This window comes from Lampetra fluviatilis, chromosome 22, assembly GCF_964198595.1.
Source record: "Lampetra fluviatilis chromosome 22, kcLamFluv1.1, whole genome shotgun sequence".
NCBI classification, from domain to species: Eukaryota; Metazoa; Chordata; class Hyperoartia; order Petromyzontiformes; family Petromyzontidae; genus Lampetra; species Lampetra fluviatilis.
The window spans coordinates 7,097,357-7,123,525 of record NC_136296.1 but is presented as its reverse complement, the minus strand read 5'-3'; the positions used below and the strand labels follow the sequence as shown (position 1 = coordinate 7,123,525).

Below are 26,169 nucleotides of genomic sequence, written 5' to 3'. Positions count from 1 at the left end.
TTTTACGACTCATGAGCAGCGCATGTGTTTGCAGTTTGCGGATGACGCTCAAGAATGAACACTTTAAACTTGGACCGTTGTGCCGTTACGTAATCCGTTGTGGGCAAAGCCATGTGACAACCTCTACCGCCACTCGTTGCATGATCTCTGCCTGTGTGATATATCTAGATTGGTGGCACAGTTGTTGGCACACTGCGCTATGAAACCCAAGCCACCTTGCCACAACTAACATCCGTGGAGAGTGAAATCTGAACCATTCCTGGAACCCCCCCCCCATCACCACCCCCCGCCGTCACCAACCGGCATTGACCGGCGTGGTGAAGTATGGTCTAGCCACTCGCATGGCCGATATGGCTTGGGGAGATCTTCATCCAGTAGCGGATTAACAACGGGCTGTATGTTGCATTGTAATGTATACAGCATGTATGCAAGTTGAACTAATTCCGCGCACCGTACGTCGGCAACCGCGCTAATCGTCGGTGTGAATCTGTACGCGCCATACAGATGCATGGCACAGTTGAGAGTGCTTTTCTCACAATGAGGTAGGCTATGGGTTGAAATCCCCAGTTGGTGGTGGACTCAACAGCGTTATCCTTCGAGTAGAAGTTTGTGCGGGAGTCAACATTGGATTTCCTATTGGAGAGTCTCAACCACACGCCAGGGGCATGTGACCTTTCCGCCACTGGCCCAGGGCTGTAAAGGAGCAGATGAGCGCTGCCACGTGCTCATTTTAAGCGGGAAGTCAACCTTCATGCAGTGCTCCCACGGGGGACTGTTTTGATTTAAACTGTGATGTGTAGTGTGCAGATCGTATTACAGCTGTTAAGTAGGGGGGTTGCTGTTCCTGATTCTACTCATAGCGTGAATGTGCGTGTGTGTGCATATGTCTAGATTGAAAACTCATTTTTTTAGAACTGATTTTTGTGTTTAGTTTGTTTTCGTTCCACCTGCACCTCCGATTAGCACGGTTGGCTACGTACGTGCGAAAAGACATTCAGCATTTATACATATGCAGTGAGTTCAACTGAGTCGCAGTTGAACTCACCACCAGGCTAGCTACACTAGTTACCACGTGACTGGTGTAGTTAACCACGTGGTGACCACCAGGCTAGCTACACTAGTTACCACGTGACTGGTGTAGTTAACCACGTGGTGACCACCAGGCTAACCACACTAGTTACCACGTGACTGGTGTAGTTAACCACGTGGTCACCACCAGGCTAGCTACACTAGTTACCACGTGACTGGTGTAGTTAACCACGTGGTGACCACCAGGCTAGCTACACTAGTTACCACGTGACTGGTGTAGCTAGTCACGTGGTGACCACCAGGCTAGCTACACTAGTTACCACGTGACTGGTGTAGTTAACCACGTGGTGACCACCAGGCTAGCTACACTAGTTACCACGTGACTGGTGTAGTTAACCACGTGGTGACCACCAGGCTAGCTACACTAGTTACCACGTGACTGGTGTAGCTAGCCTGGTGGTGACCACCAGGCTAGCTACACTAGTTACCACGTGACTGCTACTACGGACCAGACTACAGCTCGGGTCCAGGTCCACGTGTTGGAGACTCGGTAGAACGTAGAACGTGGACGAAGGTTCCTTCAGGATGAACAACAGCGCCGGTCCCTCGGGGGACCCCGCTTATATTCTTTTCATTTTTATGTGACGTCATGTTTCTCAAACCCCCCTCCCCCTCGTTTACACATCGTCACAAATGTCTGACCCCCCCCCCCCCCCCTAGGTGCGTGACGTCATTTATGGACGGCCCCTAAGGCTATTCGGGGGATCATTGTGGGGAGTGGTAGTGTCGTGGTTTTCGCACTGCACTCCGAACCCAGCGACCCGAGGTTCGATTCTCGCTCATAGCCAATATCAGGCACGAATATTTGAACCAGTCCTGGGCCTCCTCTAGGTCTACTTGGCTTCAAATGAGTATCTGGTGTGGTGTGCCAGCGTTGCCGGTGGGGATACAAAGGTGATCAGTTGTGGCACTGGCCACATCACTCCCTCGTGCGCCATGCTGGCCTTCGTAGGTGCTCACCAACTGCACTTGCCCCAACAAGTCTGGATGTCTATATGGGTGATCTTTGTTTTTATGCACACGCTTGTGTGTGTGTGTGTGTTTATCTGTGAACAGTCTCAGACAAGCACCAGTTCAAGGATGAGCCGTTATTTTATCGTTTTCGCTACGATGACGGAACCTTCAAACCTCGGAACGAGATGCAAGACATGATCTCCAAGGTGAGAGATCTACGATCGTCGTCATCATCATCATCAGCAGCGACGGCCACATGAAGCACGTTAGAATACAGTCACAGCAATAACATTAGCGTTCTTGAGCAGCGAGCAGCTCCATAAGACGTGTTTAAACACAGAGAGTGAGCAAAGAACACGAATTGCACTGTATATGAGTATACAGCGACGACATCGCCCAGCAGATGTTGTGCGTTTGCCTTCTTGTGGCAGAGCTTTTTGAGGTGGGAATCGAGAAGGCCACCCCTGTTATTACCGTGGGTGCACGTACCACAAGATACGCCGCCGTCTGATTCACGGTGGACGTTAAAATATCCCCCCCGACATTATTCGAAATGAGGAGGCCACTGTGTGCCCGGTGTGGTGGTCCACATTTTTTTGCCCAATTCAGAAATTGTACCACGGAATTTCGATTCAAATCTTTCGTGACTGCAGGGATTCATCTTCTTGGTCTTTTCGGTAAAGTCGCGTAGAATGAAAATAATAAAATAATAAAAATAAAACATAATAAAATAATTCTCACGACGTTTCGGCCACAACGCAAGCAGCCGTCCTCAGGACGGCTGCTTGCGTTGTGGAAGAATATTCTTTACCTGAGGACGGCTGCTTGCGTTGTGGCCGAAACGTCGTGAAAATAATTTTATTATGTTTTATTTGTATTATTTTATTATTTCCATTCTACGTGACTTTACCGAAAGAACCAAGAAGATGTACTACGGAAGTTGCTCAAATGGGATGGCGCGTAACAGCATCTCCCCCCGACTGTGAAAAGGGACTAGTGGACATCTGTGAAAAAGAGTTTTAAGATATTATTGGGTTCATCCAATCTAAATACGGATTCTGATTCTTAATAATGATTCCACTGCAGACTGAGAAACACAGCACCTTGGTGATAGCCATACGCTGTAAGAGTGACGCGAATACCAGATGCATTTATAATTATGGATTGTTAGATAAGGATGTGTGAGGCTTGAATGCGTCAATGTATACATGGGATATGTGTTTGTGTGCGTGTGCATGCATGAGCAGTAGTATAGCTTCAAATCTAGAATTAAGAAGTATAGCGGTTAGCTCTATGAACCTGGCGAGCCGAGTTCGATTCCCGCTCATGGCCAACACCAGTGATTATTTGAACCAGTCCTGGGCCTCCCCTAGGTTGACTCGGCCTCATGAGAACATGGTGCGATGTGCAGTAAACATCGCCACTGTGGAGCCAAAGGCGGTCGGGCGTGGTGCTGGCCACCCACCCCCCCGTGTACCGAGCCAGCCGTCATAGGTGCTCGCTAACAGCACTTTCCACCAACAGTCTAATAAGGCTACACGAGGAATCTTTGTCTTTGATTTGTGCATGCACGATGGTATTTGGCAGCCGGAGTTGCATTCCTGGCCAAGTGCAACACCTCCAACTATTGGTGTCTAATCTTGGCTTGGGCCTCCTCTCAGTCCACTGAGCCTAAAATGCTTATCTGGAGGCACTGGCACTTGAAATAATACACACGTGACCGGGGGGGCATGGTTCTGGCCACACCGTCTCCTCTGGTGATGTGCTGGTACGTAAATAGGCATTCGCTCACAGCACGGTAACTAATCGGCTGTTAAGTTACATGAGATGTGGTGGTTTGTGCACAAATGTATGTGCGTGTGAGGTCGACTTTGCCTCAAATGTGTACCTGGTGCGGTGTGTAAACATCGCCACTGGGGAGACAAAGACGGTCGGGCGTGGTGCTGGCCACCCACCCTCTCGTGTGCAGTGCCAGCCTAAATAGGTGCTCACTAACAGCACTTGCCCCTACCGTCTTCTAAGGCTATACGGGGGATCTTTGTCTTTATCTTTGTTTTATGAGCGAGTATACATTATTGCATTGTGTGTGTGTGCGCCCATGCGTGCGATATTGAACGCGTGTGAGCGTTGTTTGCATGTATGTTGAACTTCTTTTGCATCGTACATTGCCAACCGTGCGTATCGCAGATGCGACTGAATGTGTGCGTGCATGCGTGGGCATGAGTTCATGAATGTGCGTTTACGAGTGAGAAAATCACGGATACAAAACAATAACATTCGGATTTATAAAGCATCTAAACATGACCGCATCTCAAGATAAAAACTATTTTTCAATTGTTTCAGAGGCCAAAGAATGCTAGGAATGTGTGTGTATATATGTTAGGTTGACTTGGCCTCAAATGAGTACGCGGTGTGTAAACAACGCCACGAGGAAGACAAAGGCGGCTGGGTGTAGTGCTGGCCACCCACCCCCTCATGTGCCTTGTTGTTCTTCATCGGTGCTCGCAAAGAGTGCTTCCCCCTAAAGTGTTTTAAGGCAATATGGGAGATATTTTACTTTATACGCGCACGCATATATATGTAGCATTTCACGACCAATGTGATTAAACATTGGTTTCTTTTGGGTTAGGCCGCATAGATAAAATGAACAGTATATCGCAAACCCTCCTCCACAGCCAATAAAACAAATGTCACGTGACTCAAACGTGGCCAGATTCATAATTGCTTCGGCAGCTCCACTACCGGTGTTACTGCGGACGAGAAACCTCACAACATTTCAATGGGTACGACGTGGCATCTTACTTGACGAGCCGGGTCAGGAAGCACGTCCACCCGAGATCCGAGCTAACAACCTGCTCGCTCGCTCGCGCCTGGGTGCAATCTCCAGCGAAAGTCCCGTGCCCCGATGTAAACATTGTGAGATCGTGTTCTTGGTCCTTTCGGTAAAGTCACGTAGAATGGAAATAATAAAATAATAAAATAAAACATAATAAAATAATTCTCACGACGTTTCGGCCACAACGCAAGCAGCCCGTCCTCGGGTGAAGAACAGGTCTGTCGGGAAGACAGCGTCTGAATGAAACACCCCAGGCTTGGAGCGTATATTTAAGCTGGGTTAAATCGAAATTGTGAGATCACTCACCAACAACAACAATAAACACCGGCGGTGCTGCTGAAGCGGCCGTACATTTGGCCACGTTCGAGTCACGCGGCACTTTCATGAATTGGTCGCGGCGGGTGCGGGAGGGCTTCACGACCTTTCATTCACACGACCTGGCAACTGTGAACCGTGCATATGTGCGCTCGTGACGGCGTGTCTGCGACGTTCTCTTCACAGGGAGTGCGTCTCTACTGCCGCTTGCACTGCCTCTTCTCCCCCATCGTGAAGTGAGTGGAGAGTTTGCACCCCGCGCTGCTTGCCCCACTCGCCTACGTCAGGGTGCCGCTCAGATATCCAAGTTTGTTGTTCGCACGGTGACACCCTCCCGATGTTATTAATTTTGCCGTTAAACGGAAGCATCGCGAGGTTAGAGGCGATCGCTCAATATTTACCGGTCGCTCAGCGGAGTTGAATGATGCATTACAGTCAAATGCGCAGAAGAGCCGGAGTGTAGTGGGGGTGGGGATAGATACGAAGAAGTAGAGGGGGGGATTTCTGAGCAACCTGCAATGAGATTCATCAGCTGTTGACATTGACACCAAAAGGTAACAACTTGAGAGAAGCACGCGATGCAAGACAATCTGAAACTTCACTTTCCCACGTGCATATTACTTGGCACCAAAACCTAAATTCATGAATGTTTCGTATTTCTTCTGTCATCATTACGAGCCATGTTCTATCCACTGCTGGGCGGGGATCATTCCCCTGGCTGCTACTTTCGTCACAAGTCGAGTCAATTGGCCATGATCACTTCTCGCAATGTGTCCTACCCTAGCCCATTTACTTTATCTCTGCAAATAACAATTTTTCTTTTTAACACATACTTAAGACAGTAATTGTATTATTGTTAACAGTCACTAATATCACATTACACTAAGGCACAAAATCTTGTTGTAAAATGTCCAAGCTTTATTCACACATCCGGCCCAACTCATGCTTTAGGCAGTGCTCCACGTTGGGTGAGAATTGACCGGGTAATTATTTTCAGATGTTTTTTTGCCACTATGTGAATCTGGAAATTGTAAGACTGTGTCGATATGTTACCTGCCGTGTGGGGCTGCCACGGAGGTGAGATGTCAACTACCTCGCCTGGTATGCAGGAAGTTGTGGGCTCGATCCCGACCCCGACGCCTGCTGTATATTTGGAGTCTCCGTGTTCTCTCTCTCTCTCTCTCCCCGTGGTCACGTGGATTTTTCTTCAGGTCCTCCAGTTTTTCCCTCTACATTTAGAAACACACATTTAGAGCATTTGGCTGCGATCAATGTCCACCTGTTGCGCATGATGGTCGCCCATCCAAACATTACCCAGACTCAACCATGCTTACTTAGCATACAAGATCTGGGGTATTCCGTCGTGAGTTTTTGGTTTTTCAATTTTTAAAATAATATTTTTTAAAAATTATTTGCATTTTTAATTATACTTTATTATTATTTTTATAATTTTTGTTTTCTATCTACGTGACTTTACCGAATAGAACCAAAGAACATGGACTAAATTTCGAATGAAGTGTCAATTTCGGTTTCACTCAAAGTCACGTGGTTGTGTGTTTTTATATTTCTGTAGGGATAAAGATTACCATCTGAAAACGTACAAGTCTGTGATTATGGCTTACAAGCTCATAGACTGGCTCGTGTCTCAGGTGAGTGCCTGTTATTGGATTTTCAATTACACGTGGAGACATTTCTCCACTCGTATACAGATAAACACGTTTCATGTTTTCCCTTCCCATTATCTGTAATCTAAATGCATTTATTCAAGACAACCCCCCCCACCCACCCCCAATAATGATGCTTTATTTTGTCCTGGAGGTCACCAGGTGGTCAGTGATTAAACCAGGCTCTCCAGTGTAGCGAGCTCATGGTCTCAGCCTGGTCACCAATGACTGTACACGGGAAAAAAAACCCCATAACTAATGAATTATTGGGTAAATTGCAGCTCCGATAATTGAAACATTTGTATATATTTCTTATTTCGACTGCCATGCAATAAACGTCTCTCCGCAGTAGGGCAACATGGGGGCTGTGCATTGCCTGCCGTGTGAATAAGAGGTCACTTGTAGGTAGTATCGGGAGTAGTTCTATGATATCTACTTTTGGCGAGATGGCGACGGCACATTTGGAATAAAACCGAGACAAAAGATAAAAAAGTCGTCCCAGTTTTGAGTGAGAATATTGTTAATCCGTTGTATAGATTTACCACGACAGAAAACTCCTCGACTTTACTAAATAGGGAACATGATGTATCATACCAAATGTAGCAGTTAATAGACATCAATTAATAGACATCAATTAATAGACATCAACTTAAATGCATTCACCAATCAATTCCCACAAAAGAGGAATTTTCCAATTTAACGTCTATAATGTAATCACGAGATGTGTTTCGCTCTACACAGACCGCGTATAGAGTAATGAACCCACCTATTTCGTTATCATTTATTCAATTTTGAACCGCAGTTGCCTCGATTGATTTGGGAGGCTTGTTGTTTACGGAGCTCGTGAAAACAACGGGTTATAGGAACGCACCGCGTTCCAATCCCTGGAATCCGGTCCCGTTTCCTCTTCCAAGTAATTTGCTCGAGCTGGGCAACGTTGATAAAGTTAGGTGAGCCGGGCGAGGTTTTATCAGCGAGCACATGATGGGGAGAAATGCAAAGGGCTGTTGTGGTTTGTTTCAATGTGCATACTCGCGCGTGTGGTGTGTGCCTTGTGCGGAGAAGCGTGGCGTGGCGGTTAGTGCGCTGCGCTACAAACTCGACCATTCGGGTTCATTTCCTACTCACGGTCAACACCAGTGACGAATATCTGAACTGGTCCTGCGCCTCCCCTAGGTTGACTCGGCCTCAAATGAGTACCTGGTGCGATGTGTAAACATCGCCACTAGGGAGACAAAGGCGGCCGGGCGTGGCGTTGGCCACCCTCGTGTGCCGTGCCGGCCTTCATAGGTGCTCGCTAACAGCACTTGCCCCAACAGTCTGTTAAGGCTATACGGGAGTCTTTGTGCCTTGTGTAAACAACAGTGAAGTAAAGTTAAATATGTATTACCTTTGGTTTTAAAAATGTAAATAACAACAATAGGAATAAAAACAAATCTCTATTTTATACCTGCATTTAAAAATCTTGCATATATTTCCAATTTCTAAAATTTCCAGTGTTTAACCATTCGTGTATGAACATAACTATGAATAACTGATGTTTTATAAATATATACAGTCATTATGAAAATAATTTTTATATTTCGTTTTATTATTTTGCATGAAAAAAAGAGAATTTGTTTCCACTGAACCCTCAATTAAGAGAGAGAGGAAAAAACCAACAAAAACCCGCCAAGAGTATTAATTAAAAAAAATATAGACAGTCTGGAAATGTTTTCCTGCTGGTCCCAATATTTTACGAGCAAAATCCTCCTGGCCTCGATCAGTTAACAAAAACCCTCAAAACCAACGGGGCACGCAAGAACCATTTCCTGTTGCTAACCCATGGCCACGCGTAACGCGCTTTTCATGGCATCATCAGCCAACTGCCGATCGCTCTCTCGCGTCAACAAACAAGCAAAATACCTTCTTTTGTCTCGTTAAATATATTAAAATCTTACCTATATTTAGTTAGATTTTTCTTATTTTTCCAATTTTTATTTTATTTTCTATTTACGCGACTTTACAGAAAGAACCATAGCATATGAATTCCTGCATTCACGAAAGTTTTAAGTCAAAATTCAAGCAAAATAGCATCAGCAACGTGGAGGTCACAATCTCCCCCCCCCACCACCACCCTCCCCTAGCAGATGGCGACAGTCTGTGCAGCGGTGTTGATTGCCCCACAGTCCTTGTAGGCTCCAGTGACTACCGGTTGGCAGGTGTTTTGTGTTTTTTTTCCTACGAGTAAGAGTAACCCTGGCAAATCGACGCATCTCGTTCGGGCGGAAAAAAAAATCTGAAGCACGCGATTTGCGGGCTGCTACAGGGTGAGACGAAGCGAGCTTAGTCCGAGAGCCGTGGCCCCCCCTTGGTTCGGCGCTCGCGTGGGATGCCGTTGCCCTGGGAGGGTTGGCGTTGAGTGTGACAACTTCACAGCGAGGGCTGCGCACGGACTAGTGGGTGCACTCAGTTGCTCAGTTTCATTTATTTGGTGTAGCCCTGTTGAGCCATTCGGCTCTTGAATCGGGTGCAACCGCAACAAACAAAAAACAAAAACATGCATAAGAAAACATCTTAAAGTGACTATGTGACTGAGTGCAAACAAAAAATTCAAGAAAAGACAGCAACATTTTTTTGTTGAGTGTTTTCGAACGTTACCCCGAATTTCAGTTCGTATTTGTGGAATTCGTCGACGTTAGTTTTTTTAATGTTGGTTGCGATCGCAATAGTTGAGAGGCTCCCTCTGCGCATGAGAGAGCCTAGCTATTGTTCGAGACTGATATGGAGGTCAGAAGATAATGCACTCTGATAGAAAATGTATGTTCATACCCATATACTATGTTTTGCAAACCTATTACTCTTTCCTAAGTCTCCCTTATTATTGGATTTCATCTGGTAATCAAACAACAACTAGCAAGCGGCAAGGAGTACAGCAATATATTCCTGAAGCTATCTGTACAGAGCTTAAAGTGTTGGACCCTAATGTATAGACATATGTTTTTTCTTTGTGTACTTCAACATTGCAAACACTCATACACGGCATTTGCCAAACGCCCCGATGCACAGGACAACTTCAAAAACGCATCTTTAGCCTCAATTGGGACTTGGCTGGGTAAATAACGGACATTATTTGTTTACTACTCCGAAGTTGTATCGTTTTATCGCTGATTACATTGAGGTGGGTGGGGGGGGGAGGCAATATATTCCCCCAGCCACAAGCTCACAATGGACAAATCGCGCGTTGTAGCGTCGTGGGATTCTCTTAGCATCTGCAACAGATGTGGGGGCGGGGTGGTGGTAGAGAGAGAGGGAGAGATAGAGTTGGTATCTGGGAAGCCAGCGTAGAGGCTTGCGACGAAGCTTGAACCCTGCGGAACAAGGCGCACCTCCGGGACCACCCAGTGATGCCGGCTTCTTTTCATCTCCAAGCCGGCCCCTGGCACGGTCCCCACGTGATCGTTTTGTCCTTCTGCCTTCTTTAGAGCCTCCTTTTTTCACCGTCGGGTTTCGTCCGCGCTTTGTAGCCGAACGTCTTTTGTTGCCGCCCCGTCGCTGAAACGAAAAAGTGATTAAGCTTAAAAAAATTGTCGATCGATGAATCTGATGAGTAGTTTATTTTTTTTTTGGGGGGGGGGGTTCATTTAAGCCCTGACATTAATGCGCGTTGCGCCGAAACGTATTGGGACGTGCGTCGATCGCTGCTAATTTGGCGATTTTTGCGGAGGCGGATTGTGTTGTGAACATTAAACGCGTCGTGAAATCGGCGCCGTTCCGCATCAAACCGCAGTGTGCAGTACGAGCTGTACCTCTCGGTGACGAGCGAGCGCTGGTGGGAAGATGCAGTGCCACTGGCGGTGATGCACAAGCGGATGGATCAAAAACAACTCTACGCATCTGTCATTGACACTGCCCTCAAGAGGAAAACTGATACCATAGGCAGTGATAATCGGTGATACTTCTTTTTGCTCATAAGAAGGACCATTCATAAAATTCTTCCTCTTTAATAGTGGAGTGTTTGTGACGATTGTGTTGCGTTTTTACGACTACAGTATTCCCCCATTATTCACGAGGGATACGTTCCGGAGATGTTCGTGAATTGAAAATTTTGCGGATAACGATATTGGCGGACGACTATTGTGCGGGCAACGTCTGCAGATGCTTCTAAAGCTCCTAGAGTTTGTCTTTCTCTCTCTATCTCATCTCTTTATATCATCACTTTCTCTCTGATCACTTTATCTCATCACTTTCTTTCTCTCTCTCTCTCTCGACGGAGTCGTGGTAGAGTTTCGGATGCGATTCGCGGATGAGCCAAAATCGCGGATAACGAGGGAATTAGCCGTACCGTGTTTCGGGCTATGACTTCTTCAGAGTCCGCGAACGGGGCCGTTGCCCTGGCGTGAGCCATCCGTGGCTAAGTCGGGGGTGGTCTTTGTCTCCTTGTGCCGCCGCGTGCCGATGGGAGCAGGGAGACTGCCGCACGCGCGAGGAAGCCGTCCTGCTCGGCGTCGGCCTCTGTAACAACGGCTTCATGCACCACGGTTCGTACGCCGCACGGACGCCCGGCTCGTACGCATGCACCGCTACGTGTCCCGTCTGCGTCCACGAGCGTTGTCCACGTAAAGGCAAAGGTCTCCTCCCCCTGTGTAGCCTCGACAGACGGCTGGGGAAAGTGCTGTTAGCGAGCGCCTATGAGGGCCGGCACGGCACACGAGGGGGTGGTGTGGCCGCCACCACGACCCCGGCCGCGTTTGTCTCCCGAGTGACGATGTTTACGCGCCGTGCCGGGTACTCATTCGAGGCTCGATGAAACCCAGGACCGATCCAGATAATCGTCACCGGTGTTGGCCGTGAGCGGGAATTCAACTCGGGTCACTGGGTTTGTAGCGTAGCACGACAACCAACCGCTACACGACCGCTCCCTGCAATATCATACACACCTCATAGTCCGAGACATCACTATGTGTACACGCAGTTCGACATCACGCACCACGGCATGCTCAGCTCCTATCTATATTTGCGTTCGGATGAAACGGAACCTCTCGTATGCATGGCTAACTGGAGCGTTTTATGAGATTGTTATCATCCACGGTTTCAGTTCGTTTTAACATTCAATTCCGTGTTTACAGCCCCTCCATTGTTTCCATTGTTATATAATTGTCATATACTTTGCATAAATAATGAATGCTTACATGCATGACGAATACTGTTGCATCACAGTTTACCTTGTCACTCTGTGCTGATCTTTTACCATGAAAATATCTGAAATGCGTTCAAGTCACCCGTTGTGTCCCACCTCTCTATTTCTGCAAAGAAGGGCCATTGCCCGAAACGTCACCTATCATGTACCTTTTCATTTTAAGGTAGTGTTATTGATGAATGCGAGTTGTTATTTAATTTGTTTTTGTGCACCGCTACCCTATGCACGGGTACCATGGTGGCGAGATGTTAAATCCCTTGCTTGGTATACAGGAGGTCGTGGGCTTATTCACGACTCTGATGCCTCTTTATTTGGAGTATACATGCCTCTCTCCCCATGGAGAGAGACATGTAAATACTCTAAACTTGCGTTTAGAGTATTTGGCTGCTATACATTTCCACATCATAAGCCACTTATTTTGCCTATATACCTCAGTGGGCCTTACTTTGTAAAATAAAAGTAGTTTGAGTGGTAGTAGTATTACCGAATAATTGGTTAAATTTCACTGAAAATATTTTAAATCTATTCTCCGACCAGCAAACGTGACTTTTCCCGTATCTACCAAAACAGATATTTTTTTGTTTGTTTTAAATCCCCTCCTCTGAACTGTATCCTTTCCACCAAGAAGTTCATTCCTCCCGAACACTGATTAAATTGCAATTCAAGAAACCGTTTGAATAAGATTGCAAACCATACCCACAGAGGCATTATAATCTATTTCAAACGAGAGCCAAACATAATCAGGGGGTTTGAGAAACAGCGTTAATCTGCATTTTTGGGATTTTCACCAGTTCCCAGTGCAGGGGCATGATAATGGCCTGTTTGTTTTTTTATTTATTTCGAAATGCCAAGTGTCCTTTTTTGCTGAGCTGGTTCTATACAGGGAGGCAATAAATGTTATTCGCAACATCAATGCCGAATGGGTGGCAATCAATGTGCAGTAAACTCACCCACTGCTGCTCTACTTTCTCTCTCTCCCACAAATTGATGAACTGTCACGTTCAGGGTCAAGATTCACGTGTGTTAGCGATCTCATATGCGCCGTCTCATCTCTACAGGCATATTCATTCCATCAGGCCGATATTTGTCTGTAATATTATAGTTAGTCATCATCACACACAATTGAACGCATGTGTTGTGAGGGTACGAGTAGACTTTAATTGATGTTTACATTCCTTGCATATTCAACCCTAGCTGAACCTTTATATTTATTTTTATATTTTTTCCCTTCTACGTGACTTTACCGAAAGAACCAAGAAGATGAATCCCTGCAGTCACGAAAGCTTTAAATCGAACCTTCTGTAGGTTGACTTGGGCTTATATAGATAATGCGGAATGGTCATCTGTTTTGTACCTTGGCCGTTTATTTAGCGTTTTGTGTCTGCGACCTGGGTCTGTCCAGTGACCCCCGCCCAGTGAGCCTTCAAACACATCACATGGCATCAAGGTGCACCTAGCCTGGCACAAGCGCTGTGGTGATGTCATACGCCACTTAGTGGCGAACGGCGGCTGTTGTTGTTAACATGCACACGTGCATGTCACTGTCCGTCCGCGTAAATGTGCGATTTGTTTTAATGTCAAATGCGCCGTGCCCTACCGCTGCTACTGCTGCTGCCGCTTCTGCTGTTGTGATTCAGTGCTTGAGAAGAGCGAGTTCAAGGACGACTCGCTGCTCTTTCGCTTCTACGCGGACGAGGATGCCGAGGGGTTGAGCGGCGGCATGTCGCGGAAGCTCTCGCGCTCCGTGAGCCTCCGCGTCGACTTCAAGGTGGTGGAGAACATCATTGGCAAGACGCTGCTGGTGAGTGAGCCACTCCGGGTCTTCCAGGCGGTGTGGGGAGTGGTGGCGCTCGTAATGAAAACGATTTGAACGACGGTGTTTTTATTTTACCAGGTAAGGCCCACTGAGCTATATAGATCTTTCTTCTTGGTTCTTTCGGTAAAGTCACGTAGAATGGAAACGATAAAAATAATAAAATAAAACATAATAAAATAATTCTCACGACGTTTCGGCCACAACGCAAGCAGCCGTCATCAGGTGGAGACCAGGTCTGTCGGGGAGACGGCGTCTGATGACGGCTGCTTGCGTTGTGGCCGAAACGTCGTGAGAATTATTTCATTATGTTTTATTTTATTATTTTTATTGTTTCCATTCTACGTGACTTTACCGAAAGAGCCAAGAAGATGAATCCCTGCAGTCACGAAAGCTTTAAATCGAAATATATAGATATTTTTCAGAAACGACCTGGCCACAGACGATAGTCCAACGAAGTGGCTTACCATCACATGGAAATTTACAGAAGCCAAACACTCTTTAAACGCATGTTCATCATAAATATGGAGGGGACCACGGTAAGAGAGAGAGACACACACAAACTCCAAACATACAGTCGGCTCGGTCGGGATTGAACCCACGACCTACTCTATACTGGGAAAACTAGTTCACATCTGGCCACCGCGGTTCGAATATGAAGTGTAAACATAAGCTTAGGGTCCCAGGAAGCTCAAGGGCTCCCAGAATCGTGTTTATATGAATAAATACCGGTCGGGCAGTCGGTTTATTTCGGGTAAGGCCCATTGACATGGCGCAGCGGCCAAAGCGGCGAGCACCGTTAAGTGGAAATTGGGTCGACGGCGGCTGCATAGAACAAAATCAGGGGGACATTTAATACAGGTGGCGAATAAACAACGAGAAATATGTACAACGGAAATCTAGCAAGCGATCCAAAATAACGTTGTGCATGACACTGGTGAAGGGCACCCACGTACGGAATTAAAATTTAATTCGTAACGGCATGAATTAGAATTGACATCTCCCACGTTAAACTAACAGTAATTTCAATGAAAATAGGCATACTCAAGCTCCAAAAATATACAAATCTGATTAACATTTAAAGGGTAAAGAATCGCTCTCATTCCCCTCTTGTATGTATGCCTCGGAACGATCGCGACAACAACCCGTTTTGCCGAAAGAAGAGTGTTTTCGATCGTGAATATTACACACTGCTACACATGGACACTGACAAAGAAAATTGAACAAAATTCCGAAAAGTATGCGGGAGTGGAATAGAAAGGCGCATGCTCGGAATTGCACCAAGAGACATAAAGAGGGAAAATGCAATCCGAGATATCATACCGACTGCCAAAGAAAGCAAGTGGGCTTTTAAGAGAACACATCACACAGAAGGGCTCATGGCCAATATATACGAGACCGGTGACGGGAATGGCAGCCAAAGATGAGAGCACGCCCGACGGGGACTAGGATCGCTGACGATGGAGCGATGAGATCGGGCGCACCGCCCAGGTAGCTGTGCATCACAGAAGGCCACGGGGAACGGCGTAGAGCGACGGGGGGAGGGTAAGAGAGCCTCAATCTAGCAGCGGAGAAGCCCCGGAAGCCGGGGGGCGCTATGATCGGACGGCGTTTGTTTTTAGAAGCTCGCTCGTCCTCGCTCATCGACTTGAATTGGCCTCCACGGCGGGGTGGCGGCAAGTGCCCCAATGGGTTCCTCGCGATGGCTACGGCCGCTGCGGTGGTGGCAGCAGCACCTTGTGTGGTGGTTGTTGTTGTTGTTGTTGCTGCCCCCCCCACCCGCATAATTGTTGTGCAGGGCGCTTGTGAAATGACACCGGCCACAATGGAGGCACGAGGACTGCAGCATAGTAACTAGAGCCATTTGTTGGACGGGGAATACCGTTGAATAGTCTCCAAAAGTCTTGAGATACTTTTATTTTTTATTGCTGACAGGCTGAGGATGTGTGTCGTGGTGTGTGCATCTTTGTGTCTCACGGAGAATGGGGAAGCGTGATAGTGTAATGGTTATAGTGTGCACTGTGCTACGGACCAGATGACCCGAGTTTCATTTCATGCCATGGCTAACATTGGTGGCGAGCAATGTCTGAACCGGTCCTGGGACCTCCCTTAGGTCGACTCAACCTAAAATAATTATAAGTGCAATGTGTAAACATCAGCACTGGGGATAGTCAGGCATGGTGGTGGTCACACCTCCCCCCTGTGTCCTGTGCAGGCCTAAATAAGTGCTCACTTAACAGCGCTTGCCTCAACGTGCTCTATAAAGCTATCTGTGGAAGGTCTTTGTTTTGTGGGGATCGGTGGTGCAGTGGTTAGCGCACTGCACGATTTACATGGCGACACGAGTTTGATTGCTGGCCACGGGTAACATCAGTGGTGGGGTGATACAACTTTTCCTGACCTATCCCTCACGTCAAACCAGCTTTAAATGAGTATGGGGCATGGTTGGTAAATAGTAGGATGTAAATGTATAAAAACGTTATCATCAATGTAATACATTCTTTGCTCACAATGCATTCATGCAATTGTCCGCACAATTATGCATGGATGTATGTATGTTGAACTTCTTTCACACCCGTACGTAGCCAACCATTGCTAATCAGAGGTGTGGGGGAAGGACAACAAACACAACACAATTCAATTGGTATATATCTTCTTTGCATTTGGTTTAGTTCAACCCTGTAGCCACTATAGATTATACGTGTATGCCACAGCGGAACTGAAAGAGCCAATTCTTGAATTGAAATGCGACTCTACCCCCTGACATTTTTCGCCGGCTCGCGAGGAAAGCGAATCGTTAATGTAGCGAGCAAACGAAAGCGCTGGGCTGCCCGTGATCCTGGCCACATCGCCTCCTTGCAATGCACCACGGTGGCGTTCATCGGTGTTCACCGACTGCACTTTGCTTCGGGGGATCGGTGTGCTGGAAGTGGCTAAAGTGTGCCGTGCGCTACGACCCCAATGGGGGACTGTGTTCAATCTCAGACCACGGTGCGAGAAAATAGCAGCGATAATTGTTTTTTTACCCTTCTATCTGGCAACAAAACTGACACCTGCAGGTATTGTGGTCTATGCAAACACGACTCCTTGTAAAAAGGTGTCAGTTTTGTTGCCAGATAGAATGGTAAAAAAACCAATTATCATATTTTTACTGGCAAATGAGGTTCCAATGGTGCAAATAGCAGCGGTTGGTATTGAACCTGGCATCGGTCTCGCTCGCTCCGACTCGGCATTTGACACTGGGGAAGAGCAAAAGCGGTCGGGGCGCGTCGACTCCGGTGCTGTGCCAACCTTAAATAAAGGCATTCTCACAAACAAAAGCTTGTGCCAGCTTAGATGCGAGATGTCCGCTGCCTTTATTAAAATTCACGTTTAAGATGGATTCGGGTCACGACTGTTTGCGTGAGTTTAGTTCAACACCTAGGGCTTTTGCGACCAATATAATCCATAGGTGATCATTTTTTGGGTTGGATCGCATAAGGTTTGTCACGTAAACAAAACGCGCCACTTAGTTACGAGTTCAGCACGCCCGTGTGTTGGAAAGTAATAAACCCACAACATTCACAATTCGAGTACGACATTTTACCGGTAAATTGCAACCAGCATCATCAGGCGACAGCGAGAATTGTGGAGAAATCCTGCTGAGAGGGGTAAATGTGCTTGCGTGAATCTGTCACCGATGGTTGAGTCTCCTTCCTTCCACCCACTCTCCTTAGACCACAGGGGCTGTTCACGGCTTGTGCCAGCCATGTGCTTCTACCTGTGCCCTTTGCTCGACTAACAACTTGGCAACGCGCTTGTGCGTGCCTATGGGTGCACAACCGTGCTGTTGTCTGCATACGCAGTTGTGTATGTGCGCGCATGTCTCTCTATGCATGTGTGTGTGTGTGCCTGCGCATTTCAGTCTGCCTATGTATCTGCGCGTGTGTGCTTTTTGCAAGCTCAATAGCGTATTTCCCCCAGGGTCGTCCCAAGGCCTCTGTATCTGCTCAGAATGGCTAATCGACTGTAACAGCATGGAGCATGGGAAATGGTTTCAGCTGTTTGAGCTTGCTTGGCCCATCGCCAGTCACTGCTGAATGTGTGCTGGCTTGTGCGTTGTGTGTGCGTGTATGCGCATGTGACCCTTGTGTTCACTTGTGCACTTATGCATGAGTGTCTTTGTTGTGCGCGTTCACGTGTGTGCGTGCGTGCGTGTGCGAATGGTGTGAAACCGCTACACTCGTTAATGTGCCGTGTGTGTGTGTGTTTGTCTTTGTGTGGGGAGTGGTGGCGCAGTGGTTAGGGCGCTGCACCGCGGACTCGACGTCCCGAGTTCGGTTGCCGCTCACGGCCTACATCGGTGATGAATATCTGAACCGGTCCTGGGCCCTCCCCTAAGTTGACTCGGCCTTAAATGAGTATCTGGCGTGGCGTGTAAATATCAGCATTGGGGAGACAAAGACGTCCGGGCATGGTGCTGACCACCCAAACCCGCTCGTGTGCCATGCTGGCCTTCATAGGCGCTCGTAAGACAGCACTTGCCCCAACAGTCTGCTGAAGGCTATACGGGGGGGGGGGGGGAATCTGCGTGTGTGTGCGTAGCAAGAGCTCTCTTCAATCCCCCTCTCTGTTTCGTCTGTCCAAGTCCCGCCCATCCATAATGCGTGCGTAGATGCGTAGTTCCTTTGTTTCACGACACAATGCCACGGGCAAAAAAAAAATTCAACTGACGATTCTTTGTAAACAATGTTTCCCATGCTTCTACGCCACACGTGCCAAGATATCTAGCGGGTACTGCAGCCACGGTTAAGTTTATCTGCAAAAGTACAACTTGGAAATGCAAAGCGATGCATTATTGTTATTATTTTTTGGTGCGCGTCGTGAACAGCGTAAAGTTTAAGGTCTGCTTCGGGGAGACGGTTTTATTTTACTTATCAATGGGAGGTGTAAATTTCGATTTAAAGCTTTCGTGACTGCAGGGATTCATCTTCTTGGTTCTTTCGGTAAAATCACGCAGAAGGGAAAAAATAAATAAAACATGATAACATTTGATTTTATTATGTTTTATTTTTATTATTTTATTATTTCCCTTCTACGTGACTTGGTTCTTTCGGTAAAGTCACGTAGAAGGGAAATAATAAAATAATAAATAAAACATTATAACATTTTATTTTATTATGTTTTATTTGTATTATTTTATTATTTCCCTTCTACGTGACTTTACCGAAAGAACCAAGAAAACGGGAGGCGTAGCCAACTGAATACCGAACATAGAATAAAACCACACCGATATCTTCACCTGTACGCGATCGTCCAACGTTTCGTGACTGGAGTTACGTGAAGCATCGCCGATCAGAAATTCCACCCTCTCGCTGTGTGTGCGCCTTCTCCCACCAATTGTCATTCGCAGAATTAGAGGATTCATGGGGGGACGTCCTCTTCGCACGTCGATACTCCGTTTCACAATATCAAAATTGAACGTTTTCGTTTCCCAAAAGCCACAACTAATGATTCATTTGTATTTGCGAACGTTAATTCAACTCGCAGGGGCCGGAAATATATTACAACTTTTTAAAAGTCGACCGCTGGTTTTTCAGATTGACCTTTTTTATTGAATCCGTCTCCCTGTATTGGATTAACAGTCGTTGAGAAAATTAATATGTGAGATACAAATAATTCTGTCCTTCCCAAAAACCAGCCAGGGTGACCCCGTGGTAGAGCAAGCACAACCGGCCATCGAAAGGTTGCGAATTCAAATCCTGGTTGCGGGTTGATTCAGCCCATCGTACTAATGTTATCGGGTCGGTAACATTAGTACCAATCTATGGCAGCGGTTCTTAACCACGCACCCCCTGAGGCTGCGAGATGCCCTTTCTGGGAGTGCGAGACGTGACCATGTGTTTTTTTTAGAAGGTAAATCATCGAACATACAAATTTAGTATGGGCACGTGAGTACAACTACTTTGTTTCATCAAAGCCTGTGTATTTGTTAACGTACAATTTATTATACGCTTGAGAACCAAAGGGAATGCAAATGCTGCAGTGAAGGTTAAGAACCACTTGCTCTGTGGGTAAGTCAAGCAGTGGTTGAGCTGGAGGGAGACTTGCTCCTATCATAGGAATGTCACCTCTGGTTCCGAGCTGTAACCATGCGACGAGCACAGCCTCGGTGCTCACGATTGAATACATTAATGAGACAGTGAATGCATTTTCAAAATAAGCTACACGTGACAGATGTTATCCAATTGCAGGTAGAGTCAGAAACAAAACTGTTTAAACAATCGCACCACACCTGTGGTGGCTGTTTTAGAGAAATAATAATTTCTTGGAAAACAGTATTTTATTCATACAAATACTTTTTAATTAAAAAAAGCCACACTTCTGATTAGCACGTTTAGCTACGTATGGTGCGAGAGAAGTCGAATATATAAAATCCAAATTAATGTTCCATTATTATTGGAAACTCAAGGTACGTGGGGACAATTTTCCATTTGTGGTGCACAATTCTATATCAGCCGATATTTCTGCTGTGTGTTGCATATTAGTGACGAAAAACAAAATGTCCCTGAAGTGCCTTGATAAGATACAATCGCGTGCCCATTGCATCACATCCTGGGTCCCCACAGGCTTCTGGAACAAACAAAAAAACACTTCTCAGGTCAAAGGTCTGCTGATTGGAGAGGGTATTGATTCAGTTAAATCTTTTTTTTTTAAACACAAATATTGAGTGAAATTGATTTAAGCAATACAATCACTTGACGTTTCATTCTTTGGCTCACAGGCCTACTTCCTATTCTAGATTTGAAGCTTACTTGATACAGCTGTCGTGGCTGTGACGGTTCCACCTGAAGACGGAGGCTTGTGTTGCCTCCGAAACGTCGTGATTTTTATTTTATTTAACTTTTATTAATTTTAATGTTTTTACCTACGTGACTTTACCGAAAAAACCTAAAAATATGAACTACTTCCAATTTTCCCCCCCCAGTTGTACGCGCTGGAGCATGGAAACGTTGGGACGATTTTAACCTCGCCGAGTTTCACCAGCAAGTCTTTTGCGCCGTATTGACCAATGTCACTGGCTGTGTGTAGCGGCAGCCTTCTTAAACCGGCAATATTGCGGCTCCAAAATTAGTCGTAGCAATTGGCGGCGCCTGTAAGTAACCTTGCAGACATCTTAGTTGGTGATGCGTCGCCAGTGGTGCAACGAGCACGATCAGCAAAGAACTTGACGCATTCATCAACAACAAAAACATAACACTGGTCAACAACAAAAACAACTTTTTTTTCTGGCCTGGACTTTTGCAGCTGTTTTAGACTAATTTCAGGGTGCTGATTCCAAATCTGATCTCAGATTTGCTCTATCACATGATTTTTATGCTATCGGCATACCCCATTTTCATTGATTTTACCCGAAATTAACTTTATTCTGCAGTTTTTATTGAAAATGCAATATTTTATATCTCAAAAACCTGCTGTGATAGACAAAAACTGATGCCAGATTTGGAATCAGCACCCCAAAATTACATTAAAACCATTGGAATACCTAATGCCAAGAAAAGTGTGTTGACCAGTGTATATATAATAGGCTGTTCTGGGCAATGCACTTTCTTAAGAAACGTTTCCTGAACGTCACCTGATTTTCATTTTAGGGTAATGTTACATACAAATACAATCACGATAAAGATCAATAGGTCAGACGTTTCCGCAAAGTTGGAACATTTTAATAATTTACTTATTTATTCAGCAAAGCCAAACTGGTGTCCTGCTAAGTTTTTATTTTTTTATTTTCAGATGTTTTCAGCCAATTAGTGATTGCCCTGCTAAATTGTTTTATTTCATTTTAAGACGTTTAATACAAGCGAGAGAAAACCGGAGCACCCAGAGAAACCTCATGCACATGAGGACGGCAACTCGCTGTCCCCGTACAGATGGAAATGGATGGCGATTAGTTCACTTGCTTTACCGCCTTCTCCGGGCGCGCCTGGTTATGTCACCCTCGACACCCGTGGGAAGGGAGTTTCACAGCGTCTGCACGGTGATCCACCAACTCTCGCTGCCTCCACCCAGTGCTGGATCATAGGCATGCATAGCCACTCCTGCCCGGCTTTGAATTGTGTCTAAAATAAATAAATAAACCCAGCACACTGTCCAATTGATTTTTTTTATTCGTGACATTCTTTTTTCTGATGAAAAGCGGCAGACAACGGCCAAATCAGCGGAGAATCGGAGTGATTTATGATTTTATTTATTTAACTGAGCAGAGTTTTTGGAACTGCCTTTTCTGTCAACACAACAATTAAAGCCCTGGGTATTAAATATTTTTTTTCACCTTGAACCTAGGCAGACGGCACAGTCTCCCCTCACGAAATGTTCACAACCAGCTGGGACATGTTGAGGTTGCACAATATAGCAAGTAAATCATTCAACAGACGTACAGAGTACCTCCTTTTCCCCCAGGATGCCCGTGTCTCACCGATGTCTGCTGCATCTTTTCAGTGGGTGAATTCAGACGCTGTACTAAGTTAAGTTGTACTGCATTGAGTTACTGACATAATGTACAGCAACGTTAATGGCTTTGCCCTCTCCTCGCCCCGTGTGCAGATCAAGCCCAGCAAAGGCGGCTTCGGATTTGAGATTGAAGACAAAAACAATCAGGCCATTGTCAAGTCTGTGGAAAGGGGCTCCTACGCCGAGGTTTGTGCACAACTTCCCGGGTGAACATATAAAAAAAAAGATGGGCCATTGCTCCTTCAGCCGGTCCCTCCGATGCAGCCTTGCAAACATCAGCTCCCCCACGCCTCCATTCGCATGAAGCGGGAGTCCGTTTGCCCGGCAACGTGCAGTCTGTGATGTATAATCATGCAGACACGTGCATTGTCGAGGCTGCATAGAAGTTCTGGAGGCCTTGGGACTGTAAGCCCGGGGCGGAATGCTACGTGGGGCCCCCTTATTTATCGGCATGACAAACCCAGGCTTTTTTGGGGGGGGGGGGGCGGGGGGTTCTTTTGTGTGAAGCCCTGGGGGCAAATTGCCACTTTATCCCCTCCCCCTGGGCATCCCTGGTAGATTCGGTGTGTACGCACGCCAGAGGTCGCAAACGGGTTTTGATTCCTTACCCGTACCCGTACCCGGCCGCACCAGGGTCGCAAACGGGTACCCGTACCCGGCCGTACCCGTACCCTACCCGTACCCGGCCGGGTACGGGTAGGGTACAGGTATCGGGTACCTGATTGCGACCTCTGGGATGAAGCCATGTTGCAGGCGCGGGTGGGTTGATTCTAGGAACTTGAATTGTGAGAAGAGCCAAGACGTTGGGAAATGAGTTACAAACAGTTACTCACCAGTGATTCACGGCCTACCCGTACTCGTACCCGGCCGCACCAGGGTCGCAAAAGGGTACCAGTACCCGTACCCGGGTAGTCGGGTATCGGGTAGGGTACGGGTATCGGATACCCGGTTGCAACCTCTGACGCACGCACGTGACTGCCGAGGTGACTGCCGCCAACCCACGGCACACCTGGGTTTGTCCCGTGACCTCTCGGCGATTCCTCGACCCTTCACGTGGCCTCAAAGTGCGCACCTGGCCTGGCACAGGCGCCGTGGTGACGTCACCGTCACTTAGTGGCGAATGGCGAGGTGGTGGTGCCTGCCGGGAGAGCGGTAGTGTAGCTGTTCGTGGCACTGCGCTATGAGCCCGGTGACCCGAGTTCGATTCTCCTCCCAAGGTCAACACCAGTGACGATTATCTGAACTGGTCCTAGGCCTCCCCTAGGTCGACTCGGCCTCAAATGCATGCCTGATGTGGTGTGTTAACATCGTTGCCAAGGAGACAAAGTTGGTCGCGTGTGGTGCTGGCCACCCACTTACCTCTTGTGCCCGTACCCATCCTTCGTCGGTGCTCGCGAACAGCACTTGCCCCCACAAGTCTGAGGTTATTCGGAATGGTCATGGTGCAGACTTACAGAGTATAGACACACAATTTCCCCACCCCATACCCCCCCCCCCCCCCCCCAAATATGACGAATCATCACGGTTGCAGTCCCAATTCCATTCGGTAATTGTTTAGTTGCTATTGTACGCATGTATGTTGAACTTCTTTCGCACCGTACTTAGCCAAGCGTGCTAATCGGAGGTGTGGGAAACAATAGCAGCCTCTGGTGGCTGCAATGAGCCACGTGAACACTGTACACCAAACACCAATTGAAAAACATTGAATCTTACAGATTGCGATTTGACACGCCCATCATTATTCGTGTAATCATTGATTTTAAAATTGACTAGCTGTTGCAGCATCACATGCCGAACACAAATATAATGAAGGCAAAAGATCACCCCCCCCCCGTATAGCCTTTTGCAGACTGTCAGGGAGAGTGCTATTGGCGAGCACCTATGGAAGCTGGCACAGCGTCACGAAAGGGGGCTGGTGTGGGCAGCACCGTGGCCCGGCTGTCTTCGTCCTCCAAGGGGCGATGTGCGCACACCGCACAGGGCCCACGTATTGGGCTGCGTCGACCTAGGAGGGGTCCACAATTGGTGCCGATAGTCACCAGTGACGTTGGCCTGCGTGCGAGCGGTGTGCCGACGACAGCGGCGGTTCACCGCTAATTGTACGTCGATGTAAACACGGCGAGTGTGCCACGCCGAATACACTTTGAGGCCACGCGAAGTCTCATTGGCTCGCTGGCAGGAGGTCAGACTGCCCCTCAACTGCCTCCGAGCAACCTTGGCGAGCCTTCTCCAAAGAGGTTGATCTGGACACCACTTTTCATCACGTCAGCCCATCTCTTCTCTCGCCCCCGTGGCCTGTTTAGCCTCCTCTGTCTGGCCAAACGGAAGCTGCTTGGGCATGTGGTGCCTGGGGCATGCAAATACGTACGAAGACACAGATCCCCCGTATAGCCTTAGAAGAATTGTATCGAGTGATTTTTCGCGTACACCCAGCACCTATGAAGGACCGCACGGCACATAAGGTGGCCAGCACCACACCTGGGCAGTCTTTGCCTCCCAAGTGGCGATGTTTGCACACCCCACCATCTACTCATTTAAGCACAGTTGGTATTCGTACGGTGCACAAGAAATTAAACGTGCATACATACTTAAGACTGAGTCCACCTAGGGGAGACCAGGTTACATACATGCTTAAGGCTGAATCGACCTAGGGGAGGCCCAGGATACATACATACTTAAGGCTGAGTCCACCTAGGGGAGGCCCAGGATACATACATACTTAAGACTGAGTCCACCTAGGGGAGACCAGGTTACATACATACTTAAGGCTGAGTCGACCTAGGGGAGGCCCAGGATACATACATACTTAAGGCTGAGTCCACCTAGGCGAGGCCCAGGATACATACATACTTAAGGCTGAGTCGACCTAGGGGAGGCCCAGGATACATACATACTTAAGGCTGAGTCGACCTAGGGGAGGCCCAGGATACATACAACTTAAGGCTGAGTCGACCTAGGTGGAGGCCCAGGATACATACATACTTAAGGCTGAGTCGACCTAAGTGGAGGCCCAGGATACATACTAAAGGCTGAGTCGACCTAGGGGAGGCCCAGGATACATACATACTTAAGGCTGAGTCGACCTAGGTGGAGGCCCAGGATACATACATACTTAAGGCTGAGTCGACCTAGGGGAGGCCCAGTATGGGTTCCGATAGTCGTCACTAAAACGTTGGCCGCGAGCGGGAATCGACATCGGCTACTGCCGCGTGACAGCGCCGGGGTTGTGTCACTCGTTGTGTGTTTGCCGGCCTTCGCTGTGGCGGCGTGCAGATGGCGGGGATGCGCGTGGGCAAGAAGGTGTACGCGGTGAACGGCGACCCCGTGTTCCTGCGCTCCTTCGCCGAGGTGGAGGCCCTGCTGCGGGAAAGCCACCACGGGCGCCTACACCTGCGCGTGCTTCTCGCCACCAAGCCCCGCGAGTGAGTGACGCTCGCTCGCTTTGGGGGGGGGGGGGGAGGTTGGTGGGGGGGAGCGATTGGCACGCGTTCCACATATTTCGGAATCGATTTGAAACAAATGCGCATTTTGAGACGTTGCCGGAAAATGCGCGCTGGGTCTCTCGGAGTGATCCGTGTTTGGTCGTTGGGGAAGCGACTGATGCGAACGTCACGTCCGCACTCTTTCGTGGCCGGTCGTGCCGTGGGGGCGCTTTTGTGAGAACGTAGAGACGCGTGAAATGCACCAGAATCTCATGGCTAGAGCACACACGTAGACAACAATCTCACTCCCGACGGTGGCTAACTGACTGTGGTGATGTCAGCGAGCACCTATTAAGAGCCACTCCTCCACAGTGCTGATGGTTACATACAACACCAGGCTGTCATTT

At 47.6% G+C, this 26,169-nt stretch overlaps 1 protein-coding gene across 3 annotated transcripts in view; it reads left to right on the top strand.

The window, feature by feature from the left end:
- The window catches only part of LOC144938475 (phosphatidylinositol 3,4,5-trisphosphate-dependent Rac exchanger 2 protein-like), a 210,679-nt gene that overhangs the window by 73,839 nt on the left and 110,671 nt on the right, over positions 1-26,169 (top strand). For all 3 annotated transcript variants that reach the window (XM_078866327.1, XM_078866326.1, XM_078866325.1), the window contains exons 13-19: positions 2,146-2,249; positions 5,381-5,430; positions 6,768-6,843; positions 11,306-11,378; positions 13,675-13,838; positions 22,434-22,526; positions 25,614-25,762. In XM_078866327.1, coding sequence (XP_078722453.1) covers positions 2,146-2,249; positions 5,381-5,430; positions 6,768-6,843; positions 11,306-11,378; positions 13,675-13,838; positions 22,434-22,526; positions 25,614-25,762 — 709 coding nt within the window. The remainder of the gene's footprint in view (positions 1-2,145; positions 2,250-5,380; positions 5,431-6,767; positions 6,844-11,305; positions 11,379-13,674; positions 13,839-22,433; positions 22,527-25,613; positions 25,763-26,169) is intronic.